Genomic DNA, 20,123 nt, shown 5'->3' with positions numbered 1-20,123 from the left:
TTTACTATCTATCGTTAATTCTCTTCCGTTAAATAATAATGTGATAGACACAATATTACACCATCATGTCCAATCAGTCACACAACATTGTCACATCATTGAAGATGATGATATGGTAATAAGGTGTCTATAACAAGGTGTGATAACATGATATTCCGTCAATCACATTATTACTTTACAGAAGGCAACTAACGCAAGTAATAAAATGAAACAAATTTTTTTTAGATATTTGATTGAAAAAAAAATGAATGTTAAGTAATAATATAAAAACGACTTATATTATAGATATGAAAACTTAATTAAATCTTTATTTTATATAAACATTATGATTAATTGATTCATGTCATTTAATATTTTTTTATATAAATATCATGTTACCAAAATTATTTATTTTAAAAAATAAAAAGAATAATGTCTTGATTTAAAAATAGGGAGAACAAAGTCATAAATTTAAAATTATAGAAAAATTAAAATTATAATTTAACCTTATTTTTATTATTTATTTTATAAAGATTTACAAAATAGAATATAAGATAATTTTATAAACAAAAGTAAAAAACGGAAATCATTCGCCTAATAAATTCTTAAATTTCTGTGTAATTCTCTTCCTACCAAATTGCAATGCTGTAGGAAAAAAAAAATAGAGGCAGTAGATTTTAGGTGTTCAAATCTCAAAACAACCCGTAAACCGTAAGGATAAACAATAATGTATTGTTGCGGTATGAACTACGTATGATTTATGAACAAATGTCTGATGGTACATGTTATATGGACATTTGAGGAAAATAAATTGAACAACAAGAATACTGAATTCCTATTACTAAACTTACAAGTTTACACTAATTATCAAGATAATATAACGTCAATAATAACACAAACGGCATAATTCTTGGGAGTTTCCTCCGTCAATCAAGTTGGTGTGTCTGCACCGTCCCATCAGCTCCATGGACGAGAACTGCCATAACCCCTCCCGCGGTCTTGGAAACCTCGGGGACCTAATTGATTGTTATACAAGAATAAAGGACAAATTTAGAAACCAAAAGTGTGCAACAAACTTAGCAAACTAGTAAGTATAATTGCAGCATGCTGTAACTTTGATTAAGTCTCAAGAGGCCATAGACATAGTTTTACATTAAGGTTAATCAATTTTTGGGAAGGAAAAACTTTTTTTTATAAACTGAATTCATTTAGAAAGAAGAAAAAGATACAAAAGTAGAGAATAAGAAATCCCCAAAGGGGAAAAATGACAACAAAAAGACTTAACAGAAAAAATCAAAAAATATGGATCAAGAATCATGCAACATAGCATGTCAACCTCTCCGAAAATCTATTCAATACCCTCCCCTAAAAAGACCATTAGCAGAACACCACAAAGATATTTCTTGTCCATCCAAAATGAGCTCAAACGAAGACTACCCTCCAGAGGAATCAAATACACCAAAACAGTAACAAAGCAAACCCCACTCAAAACTATCAAACACAATGATATGTGAATGTTATTCTTAGTATTATCCATTGTTTCTTCCAGGTGAAATTAGTGTTTTAGATTATATGGGTAACCCTTCACAGCTTACAATCGAGAGAAGAGGTAGGGAACCAAAAAATGATATGTACATTGTAAGCCCTGGTTATACTGGGGTCCAGTTAACTGACCTGAAGGTGGAGGTGGTGCACCACGCCCCATTGCTGCTAATTCAGGACTCACTTTCTGTCCAGCTTCCTCGAGTATGGCTATAAGTTCCTTAGCAAATCTGGCATTAGCAGCTGTGAAGTATGTGTACGCAGTTCCTTTTGCACCAGCCCTCCCTGTCCGCCCAATGCGATGAACATAATCCTCAAGTGACCCCGGGAAGTCATAATTTACAACATATTTTACATCCTTCACATCTGACAGTAATCAAATAGTAGAAAGGATTAAGATATACATGAGCAAAGCTATTGATTAACTTTAAAAACTGACAATAAACTGAAAGTCATCAAATCACAAAAGCAGCTTTTCCTATTTGTCACAATAAAAAGCTTTGACAAACTAATGATGAGATCGTCCTCCAGCAGCAGATAGGTAAATTCTAACTTTAAAAGGCAAACAATTCATGCATAATGTAATAAGTAATCAAAGACGAGAAAAAATTAGACAAAAAAATGTTTTAGTAAAAAAGCATTTTATATATAAGATTGAAGGAAACAAGGATAACAGTAATTTAATATTAGTATTTTCCAAAATAAATAAAAGTACCGAGTATTTCCATAACTATAATTATATCACTAATTCATTTTCATCCACTGAATAACAATATGACAAATAATTAAATAAAGCAAATGCTTTTGCACCTAAACCACGGGCTGCAACATCTGTTGCCGTCATAATAGGACTTTTTCCTGATTTAAATTCTGAGAGCACCCAATCTCTTTCTGCTTGACTTTTATCTCCATGAATTGAAAGTGCAGGCCATCCATCCATGCGGAGTTGCCTAGTAATCTGATCACATCCTTTTTTGGTATCCATAAATATCAGTATTCGGCTGCCATCCATGATGTCTTCTAGCAACTTTACCAATCTGAAAAATAGGAAGACTCCATCAGGTGGCCATATGTGATAAGGTGTTAAATGCAACGAGAATGAAAAGGTAGAACACATCCTACTTATCATATTTCTGCTTTTCCGAAACAATGTCAACATATTGCCGTATTGCATGGTTAGCTTTTAAATCTGAAGAGCCTATAATTACCTGCACAATGATTACAGAAATTGTTACTTAAATATATAAAGTTCTCACAAAATACAATACTATACATAAACATCATACATTCTTCTTAAAAGACAATTCATTTCAGACCGAAAACCATTCAGCATAGAGGAATGAAATTTAAAAGAAAAAAATACAGTTGCATATCCCAACATGAAAATATCTTACTTTGTATGGGTTATAAAGGAACTTCCTTGCCAATTGTTCAACCTCCTTTGGCCAGGTAGCACTCCAATACAAAGTTTGACGATCTGGACGAATCTAAGTAAAACAAAAAAAAAGTGATCAGATGACCAGCAGAATAAAGAAATTTTAAAATGCAACTTCAGCAATCTGTCTTTCTAAATCGAATTGGATTAATTGGTAGGTGCAGCTAGTACTATAGTTAGGGGACAAAATAGGAAAAATAGTATTGCTAGTGAGCCAAATTGGATTTTTTTTATAAATAAATTAACATTGAAAAACAAATTTAAAAAAAAAAATTGAGCTCAAACCCCTGAATGCACTAGCAATGTAGCTAGAAGCCTGGAACATTACTCATAATAAGCAAATGAAGCATCAAAAACAACAACTTGACTGTGGCACTGACAAACAATACTTGTAATACAATATTACACCATTTCTTGGAATTTTACGATTTCAAAATATTTACCACCTCATAAAATAAAGCCAACCTGAGAGACAATCTTCCGTAGCTGAGGATCAAACCCCATATCCAACATCCTATCAGCTTCATCCAATACAAGGTATGTGACCCTCTGCAAGTTGGTATGATTTGACTCAAGCATATCAATTAACCTTCCTGGAGTGGCAATTACAATTTCGACACCTAATCACAAAAATTAACAGAAGCAAAATAAAATCCATGATCATGAAAAAGAAAATAAAAATTGTACAAAGGGGCAACAAGCAGTCAGTAAGTTGTTTAACCAAACTCATGGCTTTGTATACTTCAATACATACCTTTCTGGAGATCACGCACCTGAGGTCCCTTAGGAACCCCACCATAGATGCATGTACTCTTAATCCTAGATGATGCACCAAATTTAGTAGTCTCTTGTTGTATTTGGACAGCAAGTTCACGAGTTGGAGCCAAAACTAGCACAATTGGTCCATCTCCAGGATCTGAAAATATTGAAAACGAATGGACGGCAAAACAAAGGTAGCATAGTCAGAAAAGGCACCCTTACATGCAATGTGAAATCTAATCATCTCAGTTGTTTCCTTATATACTCACTTAGTATTGGCTGAGCATTAACATGCACAATGGCAGGCAACAAGTAAGCAAGTGTCTTCCCTGATCCTGTTTCTGCAATTCCTATCAGATCACGCCCCTTCAAAGCCATGGGCCAACCTTGAGATTGAATGGGTGTAGGTTCAGTAAAGCCAGCTTTTGTAATTTCTTGCAGTACATATTCTGGATTAAACCAAGGCTGAAAAATCAGTACGCTGTTTGAAACATGTCATCCCATAATCTGATAATAAATTTTGCAAGATAATCATATAGTATAATCATAAACAAAATGATCTTCTCCCTTTCTTTTGCCTTATATTCTGCAAACAGGAAGTTTTGACCACTTCATTCTACTGAAATCACATACTGTCTACAGAATAAAATAAAAACAACTAATTTCTCAACCGTTAAGAAAATACTATTAGCACGCTATTTTGCTTGGCAATCTTGCCCATAGAACTAATAATCCCTCCAAATTACCAGCTCTTGACACAGTTTTGTGCAAAACAAAGTAATAAAGAGAAGAGTCATGTACTTTAAGCTGAAGAAGGTGCAAAGAAAAACTGACGAAATAGGAAAAAAAATGAACAGAAATACCTGGAAAACCAGCATCGTGAAAGGTCTTGACAGGTTTCGGGATATCTCGCCCTTCAACAGTTATTTCCCTCTGCTGCCGATACTCATTAACTTCAGCATCTGTCATTGCCCTTACAGCTGGTGACTCAATGTAGAAGTTTTTCTCAAAATGAGGTAAACCATCCAAACTGAGGTTCCTCTTTGGTGACCCACCATCATCATAATCCCTCCTGTTTGATGAAGAGTGTTGTACAGAACCACCAAACCCTGTAGGTGCACCTAGCCCAGAATCACTAACAAAACAAAAACAGTAATTCAGCAAAACATTTTAATATACATAAAAATGCCACTGTTGAAATTATAGGCATTTGGGTAAAGAAGAAGGAAAAGAGAGGATAAACTCTTTAATAATAGAATTCAATATTAATATATGGTTGAATAATAGAATGTAATATTAACATATGTGTGCAATAATGCATTACAAAATACAACACTCTAACTCTTAATTATACTAATACTTGACAGTCTACTAGACTTCTAATCAAAATTAAATAAGTAAAGAATTATGAATATATCAATCTCAGATAGCAGCATATAGCAGGCAACTTTAAAATGATATATCAAGATAGAATGAACGGGGTGGCTGCTATTTTAAATATTATAATACAGATTAAATAGCTTATACTACACATATAAATACTCAAAAGCAAAAGAGAACCCATTAAATTCATGATAAATAATAAGTCTTGGTTTACTCACAAACACTATCAATCTAGGAGCAATAAGAGCATAGTAATGAAGTTAAAAAATTAATGATGGTGAAATTAATAGAAAAAGATAATTGGCAGAATTGAACTGGGAAATCTAAAGGAAGAACTAAAAATGGGACATATAAAAAAATAGTCCTGGAAAGTATGAAGGAACAGAGGTCAAGACAGGGTAATGATCGGTGGATCAATCAAGAATAAGGGTTTCAAATTCTATTAAGTTTCTAAAGCAAAAAAAGCATTAGAAAATGGGGGTGAAATCACAGTTTTACACCAAAAAAACCCAAATCACATGCAATGGTAGCATCCCTATAGCAAGCAAAAAACAGCTATTTTGGCAGCAATGGTCACTATTGAGAATCACTCCGACATTTGAATCTCGTAGCAACCTAGGGTTGCTCCACTCCACTGTTCTGCTAAGCATGCTATTTAGAATTGTGAAATATAATGAAATATGGAAACTGATCCTTAAAATCATCTGAGATATTTTAAAACATTTTTAACATAAATACAATAAATATGATATCATGCAATATTTTCAAGATAGTCTAATATTCTTCCTCAAGGCAAAACATACAAAGCTTTAAATTTGTTATTACATGTGGTGGCAGGCGACAAGCAACAACCACATTTGACAAAATAAAATAAACTAAACCATTGTCCCCACAAGTTAACTAAAAGGGTTAGACTGCATGACATCAACTGTGAGCACATAAGTTCAATCCTTCCTCACTTCCTAATCCCCTCTCCCTTCTAAGGCCTACTATGATTTTTGCCTTGGATCCAAAAAATAAAAACGAAATAAAACCTTTAAAAATATTCATGAAAGTGAAATTAAGGGGGCGTTTGGTAGGGGAGAAACTTTTAGTTTCCTGAGAATCTCAGGTTGGGAATCATAGTTTCCCATGTTTGGTATCTATTTTAAAAAAATAACATTCCTAGGAAAGGATGTTTCCCAGGAATATTTAGTAACTAGTTTCTCACGAAAAAATTTTCATGGGAGGAGGTGGGATTGGAAATCTTACTTTCCCAAGTTAATTTTTCTTTTAGTAAAGTAAAAAATATCATGTTACTCTTATTAAATTAAGATAACTAGTAAATATTACGTAACTCTTTGATTTCTAGGAAACTTACCTAAATATTTACAATGACTAACCAAACAGATTTTACTCATTCCCAGGAAACATCAATCCCAGGATCCCTGGGTATGAAAAAACTTTTCCCATACCAAACACTCCCTAACATGGCAATTGATAGGATTTATTTATTGACACCGGCTCATTCAACTGTAAAGATGCCATTAGATCTAAGGAGGATTAAACTAGCAGCTGCAAATGTTTCCTCCATGAACAAGCCCTAAAAATTTACACTCTATAAAACTAAAAAACAAGATTGAGTCAGAGATAACAAAAAGTAAAAACCGGAAACAGTTATATTTGGGGATTAATGAAGTCATCAACGTTAACTATAGCTAACAGTGTGAAATTTTAACAATCTAACTATATTGGCGTGCAAAAGCTACAAAACTGATTAAGAATAATGAAACAAATTGAATTAGAACAGAAAAGGCGCATGTCTTTCTGTTTACAGAAAATTAGGGTTGATAATAAAATGGAGGCGGCGATTACCTCCTCCGATCACGATAGGAAGCTGGGTCGCCGGAGCGGCTGTCGTAGCGGCTCATGATGCTTTTGACGAAGTCGAACACAGTGCTTCCTCTTCTTGCTGCAGCTCCACAAAGACCATGAAAGCGTTTTTCAGATTCTCTGTAGCAAATAAGTGGGCCGTTTTGTGGTGGCCCAATTCATGTTTCTTTTGGGAAGTTCGGTTTATGCTAACCCGTTTCAGAATGGGTTGGGCTAATATAGAAAGTTTGTGGATTGCTGCTAGGTGCACCCAGCATTATTGCTGGTGCACCAAGCACTAACCACGAAAAGACAAAAATACCCCTTACGAATCAAGTTGATCCGTAAGTTAATTTTTAAGACTTACAGATCAACTTGATCCATAAGTCTTTTACGGATCAACTTGATCTGTAAGTTATTTTTTAAGACTTACGGATCAGGTTGATCCGTAAGTCTTTTATGGATCAAGTTGATCCGTAACTTAATTTTTAAGACTTACGGATCAACTTGATCCGTAAGTTTTTTATGGATCAAGTTGATCCATAAGTCTTAAAAATAAACTTACGGATCAACTTGATCTGTAAGGGGAGAAATTAGTAGGGGCAATTTTGCCATTTTCAAATAATGTTGGGTGCACCAGCAATAATGCTGGGTGCACCTAGCAACACTCAAGTTTGTGCAAGGGGATTATTCTTCCTACACCCAATAAATTTCTTCTACATCCAACATATTTTATAAAAATTCAACTTTATCCTTTTTTACTTCTTCTTTCATAAAGTCAATTCGTAATCCATATGGACCCACACTGATTGTTAAAAATATGTTTTATGAAATAATTTAAAATTAATGGTTCATACAGGTCTCAAACTGGTGACTTTCGTGCTATTAACATAACACTCTAACCAATTGAGCTAGCAAGTCAATTACATTAAAAAATAATTAGCACATATATATATAATTCTAAAATTTTTAATGTATATTTAATACATATATAAGTTTACATAATAAATTTTGAAACAATTAATTTTGATCTAATAATGTATTTTTTTACATATATAATTTTTTATTAAATCTATATGTAAAAAAAATTATATTTATATATGTAAAAAAATATTATTAGATCAAAATTAATTGATACAAAATTTATTATGTAAACTTATATGTGTATTAAATATACATTAAGAATTTTAGTGGTATATATATCGACGTTAATTATTTTTTAACAAAGTTGGCCTATTAGTTTCATACGGATTGTCAATCTGTATGTGTTATATGTAAGGGTATTTTTGCTTTTTTCCTTTTTACTACTGGGTGTATTGGAAAAAATATTGGGTGCAAGAAAAAAATATCATGCAAGGGTTTAGTTTCTTCAATTCATGTCCATAACTACAACATGTCCGAATTTTATTTTATTTTTCAATTTGATAGAATCAACCTATCAAGGAAAAAATTGATAGAACACAAAGACACTTTTAATACTACGAGGCATGACACCAATGACATGTTGAGACTCCTAACAGAAATCCATTTAGAAATAACTGAATAGGCCCGAACCACAAACAATTTCACCCAATTTGTAGTTACTCACCTTGTCCCTAGGTGTGGAAAGGAATCTTTCCGAGAAGGATTGTCCATTAAGTGAGAAAATGGACAAATGTAAATGTGGAAGGGAACTTTCCTAGAAGAATTGTCCATTAAAAGATTCGAACCCACACCCATAAGAAAAGAAAAGTAAAAGTTGATTTTAGATTTTTAACCACTTGTTAACATGCATCATACAGACATGTATGAATTTGATCAAGTGGGTAATTAATTTCATGGAATTAGATAGCTACTTGTAGCATTCATTTGTGCAGAGTACAAATGACCACGTTAAACAAAAGATGAGCAATGTAGTCCAATTATGTGATTACAAAGTTAATGGTGTCTAATAGTTAACTTTTTTAAAATTAACTAATTATAGGCCATATTATTCTAAATGAAGTCCTGAAGTTGCCTTTGATTCTCTCCAAATTGAATACGTCAAGATTATATACTATAAATCAGTTTGTTTGTTATACATACTTGTCACCTTACCTCTCTTTGTACCTCAATACAAGTTTCTTGTTCATCTTCATGGGACGTCTTTACTATCTTTTCGTGTAATTATCTCTTATATATAATATGATTATACTAACTTCACCATTTGTGTTCAGAACAGAAAAGTTGTTAAGTGAATTAAAGTCATGATGGGCCATCTTAGTCGAGAGTCGAGATTCCCTCAAGATAAGTCCCAATGGCCTTAGCAGACTTGGGATATTTTATTGTAGTTGTTTTGTCATCACGCCAAACAGGTGTAGTTGGAATAATGCCTTTGTGATTTTAGAGTCTTGTTCTTAGAATTGGGCCTCTCTAACAGTCCTTTCTAGAACATTAGCTTCTTTTTTTACAGATTCTTTTATCGTATGTTAATGTTGAATGGTATAATACATGCAAAATTAAGACTTTTTTTAGTATCGTAGTAGCTTACACACAAGTTCTGAATAATAACCCCTCTCTCTCCCTGCCCCACCAAAGTAGTGTAAATTGAAGTGTACGGTGTACCTAGTCACTTGCAGGGCACATATAATAATAGATTTTTTTTCTATTGATATGATATGCGTAATGCGTTTGATTTCTTATATTTTATCCACAACATAGGTTTTTTGAGAGAATGTGTGACAATAGACGTTGATGGCAACATCATCATTATGGATAAGGCAAAGAAGACAATTGGATAATAACGAATTAATGACTCCAAAAAAGGCCCTGAATGCTATCTGCTGAAGTTGTAATTGCATTGCATGGCTTCTCATTTGGATCAGGTATAGGAGGACACTCGACCATGCAACTTGCCAAAACCTTTCTGGAATATGGATTATGGTACTATTTAGGGCCTTGCAGATATGAGACACTCTTTTTCGCTATATATATATATATATATATATATATATATATATATATATATATATATATATATATATATATATATATATATATATAAGTAGAGTGGCATTCCCATTGCATAGGCAGATAATATGTCTATTCAAAGATATTTGGATAGACTGAAATGATGTGTAGTACAGAAAACCTTTCATTCTAAATTAAACTACTTTTCTATGAATGATATTTCTAAAAATAGAATTTCTGGGAAAACTTATACAGTAAGCTTAGGAACCAAGAATTTAGTGGTACATTTAGCAAAGTGAGTAATATAAAGAGGAATTACTTTGTGTTTGTGTATATACCGTTTAGTTGCCTATCTTTGTCCTACATCACTGAGTAAGATATTTAGAATCCAAAAATTTAGTAAGAAAAATAAATATAAAATGAAATTATTTCATGTATATAGGTTGATAGGCCTGTCATACATCACTAAATAATACAAACAAGTTCCTGATTATATGATAGTTGCTGACTGTAATGGATAAAAGCAAAAGGCCTATCTTTGCCTTGTTTAGTAATAGTGATAGAAGTAGGGACCTGTCCAAGTATTGATAAGATTGAGCATCTTCGATCCTCATCCTCCAATCTTTGCCTTAGTGGTGTATTTGTTTAAAATTCCTTATGAGCTCAATTAAGCACTTTATGCATTTTGTGCAAAGAGAACTGAAATTAACCAAAACTATATATCTAGTATCTACCCCCAAAATGCATGTTCTTTTCCTTTTCATAAAAGTGAAAGAATGTGTTTAGTGGCATTTGGAATTGGATTGGTGGTCCAATAACTTAAGGTAACACGGTGAGGCCCTCTTTCCCACCAAAACAAGCATAAAATCTGTTGCAATAAACAACAAAGCTCTTTACTCCAATTCTGTTTAGGCCAATAATTATCTTTTATGTTCGGTTAGTTTGGTTCATTGGACACATGATCCTTAGTGGCATTGTCTTGTGAGCCAATGTGAAATGACATTTAACGAAATAATGCAAAAAATGTTAAGACTTTAGAACATGGAATTGGCCCCATTTCAAAATTCGAAACAAGTAGGCAATAGGAGTCACTAGAAATAAGATTATCAAACTCTGAGAGTTTAAGTAAACTCATAAGAATTTCATAGTTTAATTCGTAGACTCGTACGAGCTCACTTTATATAAAAATAATAACAAAATGTCTACAAATAACATACCAATTAAACATTTTAAGAATATAAAAAATAGTAAATCATAAATTTCATAATACTTAAATAATCAAATCTAGTAATGCATCACTATTAGATAATAATATGTAGATGTTATAGTAGTAGTAGATCATTTCCATCGAGAGTTTGATATTATTAAAGAAAAAGGGTTTGATATTATTAAAGGTGAGAATTTTTTTATTCGGGAACAATACACTAAATGAAGATATGTTGAACACTAAACAGACAGAAAATAATCCAAAATGACTTACGTTTTGATCTAATTTTATTTAACTTGGACTCTCAATAGTAAACTCGAGAGTTTACCAAGTTTACTTAGAGTTTATAAAGTGTACCCAAAGTCTACTAAAAAAAGAGTTTACAGACAAGTAAACTCGCAAATGATAAATGGACTCGTAAACTCATAAGAATTAATGAGTTAACTGGAGAGTTTGATAATCATGACTGTAAATAAACATGACACTTTGAGTTATCTATAAGGAAATAATTTGCCCTTGAAGGTTCAAATGTTAGAGGAAAAGCTTATTCCATGACAGTGGTAGTGAACCAAAAAAAAAGTTTATGCACCACACCAACTGGTGCTAACCACTTTCAGATTTTTTTTATTTTTATTTTTGTCTCTAACAACCTTAACCAAAAGTGGACATGCGGATTCTAGCCATGTACATCTTTATGTTTGCTAACTGCAGAGGAAGGAGAAGTGTTTTGGCGAAAAAACAACCTTCAATGATGTAAAATAGTTTGGAAAAAATCATTATTCTTTACTTCATATGTTTACTGTCACAAATCACAAATATGATAGGTAGAGCTCAATTAGTTTTTTTTTTTTACTGGAGCTCAATTAGTTAATAACCTTATTAGTACAATGATTTAAAAATAAAAACTTCATAATTAGGGTAAGGTAAAGGCCATACATGGATAGGGTAGTGATTGATGTATCTTTGCAATAAAATAATGGTATGACCATTAAATATGTGATCACAGGAATATGAATAGAAACTTCAGAAAAAGAATATGAATAGAAAACGTCTTAGTTAGTTTTTATTTTTTATTTTTTGAGGGAGATTGATGTAAACGTCTTTTTCCTTTCGGTCAATATATTTATTTAAAAGCTTATGTGCTTACAAAATGGAGGAAACGAGGGTGACTGACTGACTGGTGAGACATCACAATTATGAGGCATGGACCCTTAATGTTCATTATAACCGAACCAAAATTGATGATTCAGTCATATTGTTTACAGCTAATACTAATTAATCCACTTTTATATTATTTATTTGATTTTTTTTTAACACAGGCATTTTTAAGAATTATTTTCTTCTTTGTTATGTCACATACCTCTCGTATATTAAATATTTGATTTTTATGTATGATGTTTTTAATTTGGAATCTTGATCGACTGCATCAAGTTGAAAATACTTTTTAAGATAAATTTAATCTTAAAATGAGTATAAATTTTATTACTCCCCATTTGAATTTAATTTTCTAAATTTAATTACTTTGATATGCTATACAATAAAAATGGTGTGCCTTAATTCAAATAATTTAATTTTAATTTGTAATTTTTCTTCAATACATTTTAAGAATATTGTCTCATTAATTTATTCTTCTACAATAAAATAAAATATTTATTATTAATGATGAAAATATGTATTATTTTATTTATTATTTTTATTTATGAATTTTACTCAAATTTTAAATTTTGTGCTAAATATGCAAAAAGCTTCAAATTATCAATAAATAAATATTGACATCAACAAAGTCAGTTTGTTCAAATAAAAATAAACTCAAATCTTTTAAATAAGATATTAAATTTGAATCTTATGAAGAAAAAAAAATACATTGAAAAATGAAAATTTCACTAGTTAAGGGTGTGTTTGGTTTGTATCATTTTTTGAAAACTGTTTTCATTTTCAAAAGATTATAATTTTGAAAACATGTTTGGTTTGACTTCTTGTTTTCTGTTTCCAGGAAATAAAAATACTGAAAATTTGTAATATGTTAACTTCTTGTCTTTTTTGTATTTTTAGATTTGCTTAAAATTATATTTATTGTCATCGCATTTCCATTTTACCCAAAATGAGATTTTGTTTTGAACTGAAAACACTGAAAACGAAATTTTATTATTTTCATTTTCTAATTATTTCCTATTTTCATTTTCATTGAAAATATTTTCAAAAATTCAACAAAACACATTTTTATCATCATTTTCTATTTTCAGTGAAAATAAAAACAGAAAACAGTCAAACCAAATACCCTCTAAATTTTTCAACGAAGATTAATTATTGTTAAAATAAATAAATGTTTTATTTGTATTATATATATATATACATGTGTGTGTTAGCATTATCTCATGTCACTCCTATCCGAACCAAGTGTCAATTGTATTCTTTTTTTAGAAAAAGAAAATTCTAGTATGGGGTGCTATGCTAGAATGCTATACACGACGAAAAGTAAACCTTCTCTTCTTTATGAAACGAATTTCAATATAAAATTCAACTTATTAATTTAATTAATTAAGTATACATCCAAAATCTATATAGTTTAGCGCATTAACTAAACTTATCATAACTACTCTCCACTCTTTATAGGAAACGGAGGGGGGGTGTCGTTCTTTCCTTTGAAAGAACGTGAACCAAATGAATGAAGACAATTTCAAAGCTCCACCACATTTTAAAAAGATCATAAAATAATGCATGCATGCATGCACATATTTTAAAGAAAGCTTATAGAGTAAGAGAAACACATGATAGGCACTTTTTAACAAAAGGAAATCTTTGTTGACCCCTCTTCCCTTTAAACAATATTGCCGGTTAATAAAAATTGCCATCAATTTCGTATGTACGACACCATGAGTCTTTGGTGCTTCTTTATAACATCATCATGTTTTACGGTTTATTGATGACTATATCTGATTGCCGTGTACAACTCAATCTCCCATATATTATTTGAATATATAATACTTAACTTACCCAAACTGTTTGATAATAAATCTCTGTGATTAACACTTACGTCAATTGAGATTTTAGAATACTAAGTACGGTTGATACTTAAATAGTCTCTAACAAAAACTGCTACTATCGCAAAACAAGAAGTAAACACTTTGGTTTTATTTCTATACAGTGTTCTACACAAGTATAACACAAAGAAATATCATTTAAAATGGAGAAGTGAAAACATGATTTGTTACTTTGCATTAAGAATTAGGAATGCAATACTTGAGTTAACGAGGGATAAGAATTGAATTACTATTGGTCATTCTTTATGTGTCCCACGCATGCACTTTTATACCCACACATTTTCGTATCAAAGTTGTGTTGGATTAATTAAAAACATTAGGGCCAACTATATCCAATGGCCAGTGATGGTGACTAGAGGAAGCTGAAACTTGAAAGGGCTAAGATACAATGACACAATGTTAATGTGGCAAACTCATCCTCTTACAAAGTTTATGTGGCAATCTCATCTTGGTGTGTCCCTCATTTTTTTTTTCCAATTTGTGTTTCTGATGTGTTAGTCCTCTTTTCTGATTTTTGATAAGTTCAGGCAGGTACTTTCATTCTCATCGTTTTCTTATTTTCCCTTTATCTTTTTTACGTGCCATAAAGAAATTAATTCAATATTATATATGATTGAGAAAAAAATATTCTTCGCTTGGTTTGAAAGCTAAGCAGTAGTACGATACAATTAGGTTGCAATTTCTTCTATTTCAGGATAATTAAATTAATAAATTCATAGTTCGTTCATCTTGAATTACCATTAGAAGATAAACAATATATTCGTTGATTAAAGAAATTGTAAAATAATCCCTTATTATTCATTTTCAAATTTACTATCAATTTCATACTCCAATGATTACCTGCGCGTAATGCATTTAAGTAAAAGATTCTGAACACAAATGAAAGGCTGAAGGGTGCGTAACTACGTATAGTCTACTTCTAATTGTTTAATGCTTGGTTACTAACTTATTATATTAATGAAACTTATCTTGAATAAGGACATTAATCACAATCTTTAAATTAAAATAAAAAACTTAGATAATAGGACTTACTTAAAATAATTACTATCATCATCAATGTTTTTGTTGTCATATTATATCTTTGGTGTTGGTCTTATCATCATTATTATTACAAATCAATGACAATAACAATAATAATAATATGATATGACGGTAAAAAATTAATAATAATAATAATAATAATAATTGTGAATGAGTAATTATAATTATTTTAAGTGAGTCTCTTAATCTATATTTTAATTAATCATTCTCATTTAAAAAGAGGATCTGATATAATATAAGTTTGAGATATGGTTGTAAAAGATATTAAGTTTGGACTTAAATTTCTTATTGTGGTTTTGTGTTTTTATTCGTCAAAGTAAATAGATTTTTATGTCTATTTAAATACATTATTTCACTTTATTATTATTCTAATTTCTCAACCCTTTTTTCCCTCTGCTTCTTATCTTGTCCAAAATCCAAAAAGAGTGTTAGGTATCTTTCAAACTACCTCTTTTATTTATTATCTGCGAAAACTTCCAAATTTTGAGATAGGACGAAATGCAAGATACTAGAAATTTGAACAAAGGGAGGGTTTTTTTTTTTTTCTATGCTCTCAGTGAGTAAAACCCAAATAAACAATAGAGAACCAAGTAAGGGCCCATCCACGGCAAGTGCAATATTTTTTGGGATTTGATTCCTATAATTAATCAAAGGTATGCATTTTAAAGATAAAATATAATTTTTCCTAAAAAAATAAAATAACCGGGCAGAGAGAGATAATAAATTGTAATTCTTTTTTTTAACTAATTATTATAATTATCTTTATTTTTTTAAAATATGACCTGTTAAATTCTATTTTTTATATTTTATAAACGGTTAATTTGGGGCTTCAGATAATTACTATTTATCATTCGAACTTTGCTTCTTTGAGAAGACAATTTGCTCCCAACTGCCCCTAATTCTTTTTATGGTAATATTTATTTTAAGTGCATAAATGAATATTAGTACCCAAAAAAATGTATAGATTGAATTATCAGGAAGGAAAATAATATCTGTTTTGGAAGAAGAAGAAAAATTAGAAAAGAAAAATCATTTGCATAGTTATTAGTTATGACTTAAGAACTAGATGATTTCAAATAGTTTTCGAATTTATAATTAAGTTTAATAGACATATCTTAATAGTATGAAAATTATATTATCAACTAATTAGAAATAATTTTTTGCTGGTCTTTTTTGACATGTTTATTTTAGGAATAGAAGGTTAAAGGAAAGAAAGGGTGGAATAGAATATGAGATAGTTTTTTTTATCTGGTTCCATTTTATTTCATTATATTTTAATTTTTAAAATTCCAAATCATAACAATCAATAATGTTCTACTCATTTTGTCATGTTCCATTCCTTTTTATTAATCCAAAAATATGGGTTATTTCAACGCAGAAAGATTTTTCTGCAAATTTTCCAATTTATAATCACTCCCAATCCTTATATTCAATATTTTACATTTATGTTGGATCCCTTTTTTATGTGTTTTCTATCTGTCCAACGATGCTTTTCAATTCTAGCTTACACACTAGCTTATATCATCCCTTGAAAGTTTGAAAACATTTGGCAGCTCAGCTGTTTACAAATTAATTTTAAACAAATATTGTAATGTTTATATTTAGACCAACATATAGTTTATTCCTTCATCATTTGCAAATTAACAATATGCAAAATATGAATATAGAAAACACACGCATATCCACATCAGGTGTTCAAGGAAAATTTTATTGTCCGGCTATAACAATTAAAGTCTAATGCATCTGACTATCTAGGAACAAGTTGATTTTTGAAGATTATCAATTTTCTGTAATATAGATTATTAGTAAGATTAAGTTTCTTATGTATAGACAAGCGCACCTATTGCATTTGTTTTAACATCTTGATATAGGTCTTCTTGTATTAGGGAGACTTTTGATTTTTTCTAGCTGTCCCGTTTATTATTGTATCATTTTGGGTTTAATATAATTTACATTTTTTCTAAAAAAAAATAATAATATCCACATTGCAAGCACCCCGTGTACCTGATTTGTAGGAATTGTCGCAGACAAAATTAGATCTTAATCAATTAATGTGCAACGCCAGGAGGATGAGCCATCAAATAATTAGGTTAGAAGCAATGGACTAGGCACAACCATGTTTAATTAATTTAATTAAGTTTACAAATGGAGTTTTTTGTGTGGTGATTAATTATATGTATCCAATATGGTTGAGATGAAAGATAAATGAGCTGGTTGTGTGTTATGGTCAAGAAAATGGTATTGTTGGTCACAAAATATGGAAGCAAAAGGCTAAGTTAGGGTCCACATTTGTTTAGAAGATCACTGATTCACAGCTAATCACCAACTATGTAGATGGTGATTGACTAGAGTACCTCTACTCTTAGGACTTATTATTGCTTCTCACCATATACAATGCACAAACCTAAGAATTATTTTGCTTTAAATTAGATTTAGGTAAAAGTTAAAAGGTTGAAGAAGTTAAGTTGTTAGAATTGAAGCATGAAGGGAAAATCATTTAACGGTTCTAGCTAGTGCTACCATATGAAAGGGATGCACCAACAAAAGAATAATGATTAGTGGAAGACAGGGCAGGGCATCTAATCTAAAACTTTATTTTTCCCAATGTTCCTTTGACTTTTTGATCAATGTGCATGATCCCATGTGAGAAACTGGGTGAGGATAGAGGAGGCTTATCACAAGAAAAACTAGTCATTTGTTTACCAACACTTTTATTTCATAATTTGAAATTAATATATGAATTAAAGGAAAAACATGAAGAACGTGAACAGTTATGGGTTAATCAATCACATTTCATGCGAATTCTGATGTATTACTGACAGTCAACGTCTCCAGCTACTAAACAAGCGGACTCTAGATCAACGTTCGTGAGGGAAAATAATCTTATTTATAGTTTGACATATACTATTATAATATAATTCAATTATTTGGCTCATTTAAAGGATCTGATACATAGTAATCTCTTGTTTACCATAAAACAATTTCAAGTTTTATAGATGTTTTATATAGTTTGGTAATTTATAACAATTTGTACGATTATAAAACTACAAGTTTTGGTTTGTTATGTAGATGTTTCCATCTCATGTATAAACCTGAATATTTGTATATAATTAATTAGTTTAATTTAAAGTAAAAGTTCGGTATCGATCATATTGGGATTAATTGTTCTTAGATTGATCATATGCAACTACTTATTTTAAATTTATATTTGGTTGAGCTAGACTCCCTTGACTACTAATCAATTAATTAGTGTTTATTAATGTATGAGCCTAACTATTGGCTTCTAATCTAATTTGAAGACTTTTTCTTCTTTGAATTTGAATGGAGCGTCTTACATAAAAAAAATTAAAAAAAAAATAGTGGAGCGTCTCACTATTACTATTAGGGTGGACCCTGTAAGAAAGCCAAACTATTACTATTATGTCTCTGCATCACTAATCACTTGTGTTGAGGCATCACAGGGATAATTACTAATGTGTTGTATTTAATTTACAACAAAAATATGTTTTTATTATTTTTTTCCGAACTAGATTTTGTATATGCAAAGCTTAACAAATTATTCAAGATACTTTAAATCTCACAGAAATAGTAAGATTAAAGATTTGTATACAAGCAAGATATATAGCAACAGTAATACAAATAGTAATTCACATAATTTTGATATGAAAATTAGTATGCTAATTTTATACCAAAAAAGTTGACCTCAACGCTTCCGTGCACATATCTAACGTACATAAATTTATGTTTCTTTCCCGCTTGTAACTATTTAATTTAAGGGAAAAAAACTGTTACTTTTTTTACAAAAGAAAAAAAATTGTTATAAACCACAAATATCTTTTATAGGAAATAATTCTATTTTAAGAGGAAAATATTATCATAAATCATCTTTTACTCAAAATAATTATACTAAATATTCAATAAGATTATTATATTGTAAGCTATTAACTTGTACAGCTCAAACTTATAATCGAAGACTTTTTGTAAAATACGCATGTGAAAGGGATAAATGCCGTATATTACCAGTACTTAGCACTTACTAGGACAAATTACCTAATATATACAAATTATTAGACTTTTCCATGTGAAATTGCCTTCATATGTAAGCTATATAAACGAAAACGACCTCATTCACGAGCACTTATTCGTGACAATTCCTTTACTGGATCCCTTAGATTCCATCATTTTCAATTAATCAAGTATGTGACAACGATTAATGCTCTTCAATCTGAGTCTTCGTCAAATTGCAATTTTTTTCAATGTTAAGGTTAGGGGATGATACCCATTAATGAGGCACGCAAAGATTTCAAATTCAAAATATTTTAAAAAATGACATTTATCTTCATAGAAAAATCATATCGTAAATTTATTTAACTAAAAATGAATTAAAGAAACAGTCCAAGACTCTTTATCTTCTCAGGTCTCAACGCTCTAATTATAGTTTCGTGCCCTACATACGTAAAATACTTAGCCCGTAACGAAACTCCTTTTCTTTTAAAGGGTATACGGAACTCCTTATGCATCGTCACATTCTCCCATAACTGTGGATTGAAACTTTAAGAGGTGTTTCAAGGTTATATTACATCTATTAGAATACTATGTCTGAAGATATTGTTCCATGAATACGTTAGGTTGGTATTTGATTATTTTTTTAAAATTATTTAATTAAAAATTTCAAAAAATAAAAATAAAAGAAGAAATGAAAAAGAAAATGACGTGAATTGGTAATTACTATAAGAAGTAATTTATGTTTTTATAACCAGAGGGTATGATCACCTAGATCAACCAATATTAAGTTATTTTAATTTAATTAGAGATGCCAAATAGATAACTTATTTCAAAAGAGATTCAAATATATAATTATATTAAATATTTATTTATTGTGAAAAATAAGAAGTAAATCAAATATAAATATTTCATATTTTTCGAAATCAATAATGTCCAATAAAAAAAGGTAATA

At 30.4% G+C, this 20,123-nt stretch overlaps 1 protein-coding gene across 1 annotated transcript; it reads right to left on the bottom strand.

Moving 5' to 3' along the window:
• Window positions 1-711: 711 nt before the first annotated feature.
• Window positions 712-7,117, bottom strand: LOC100781619 (DEAD-box ATP-dependent RNA helicase 20). Its single transcript, XM_003531571.5, has 10 exons — window positions 6,953-7,117; window positions 4,579-4,850; window positions 3,985-4,164; window positions 3,711-3,872; window positions 3,422-3,576; window positions 2,916-3,008; window positions 2,644-2,729; window positions 2,332-2,558; window positions 1,654-1,887; window positions 712-995 (listed from the first exon to the last, which is right to left on the bottom strand). The coding sequence occupies exons 1-10, from the start codon at window positions 7,006-7,008 to the stop codon at window positions 937-939; spliced, it is 1,524 nt and encodes a 507-aa protein (XP_003531619.1). The 5' UTR covers window positions 7,009-7,117; the 3' UTR covers window positions 712-936.
• Window positions 7,118-20,123: the final 13,006 nt, after the last annotated feature.

Source organism: Glycine max, chromosome 8, assembly GCF_000004515.6.
Source record: "Glycine max cultivar Williams 82 chromosome 8, Glycine_max_v4.0, whole genome shotgun sequence".
Classification (NCBI taxonomy): domain Eukaryota; kingdom Viridiplantae; phylum Streptophyta; class Magnoliopsida; order Fabales; family Fabaceae; genus Glycine; species Glycine max.
The sequence above is the reverse complement of the archived record's forward strand: the minus strand, read 5'-3'. Positions and strand labels throughout refer to the sequence as shown.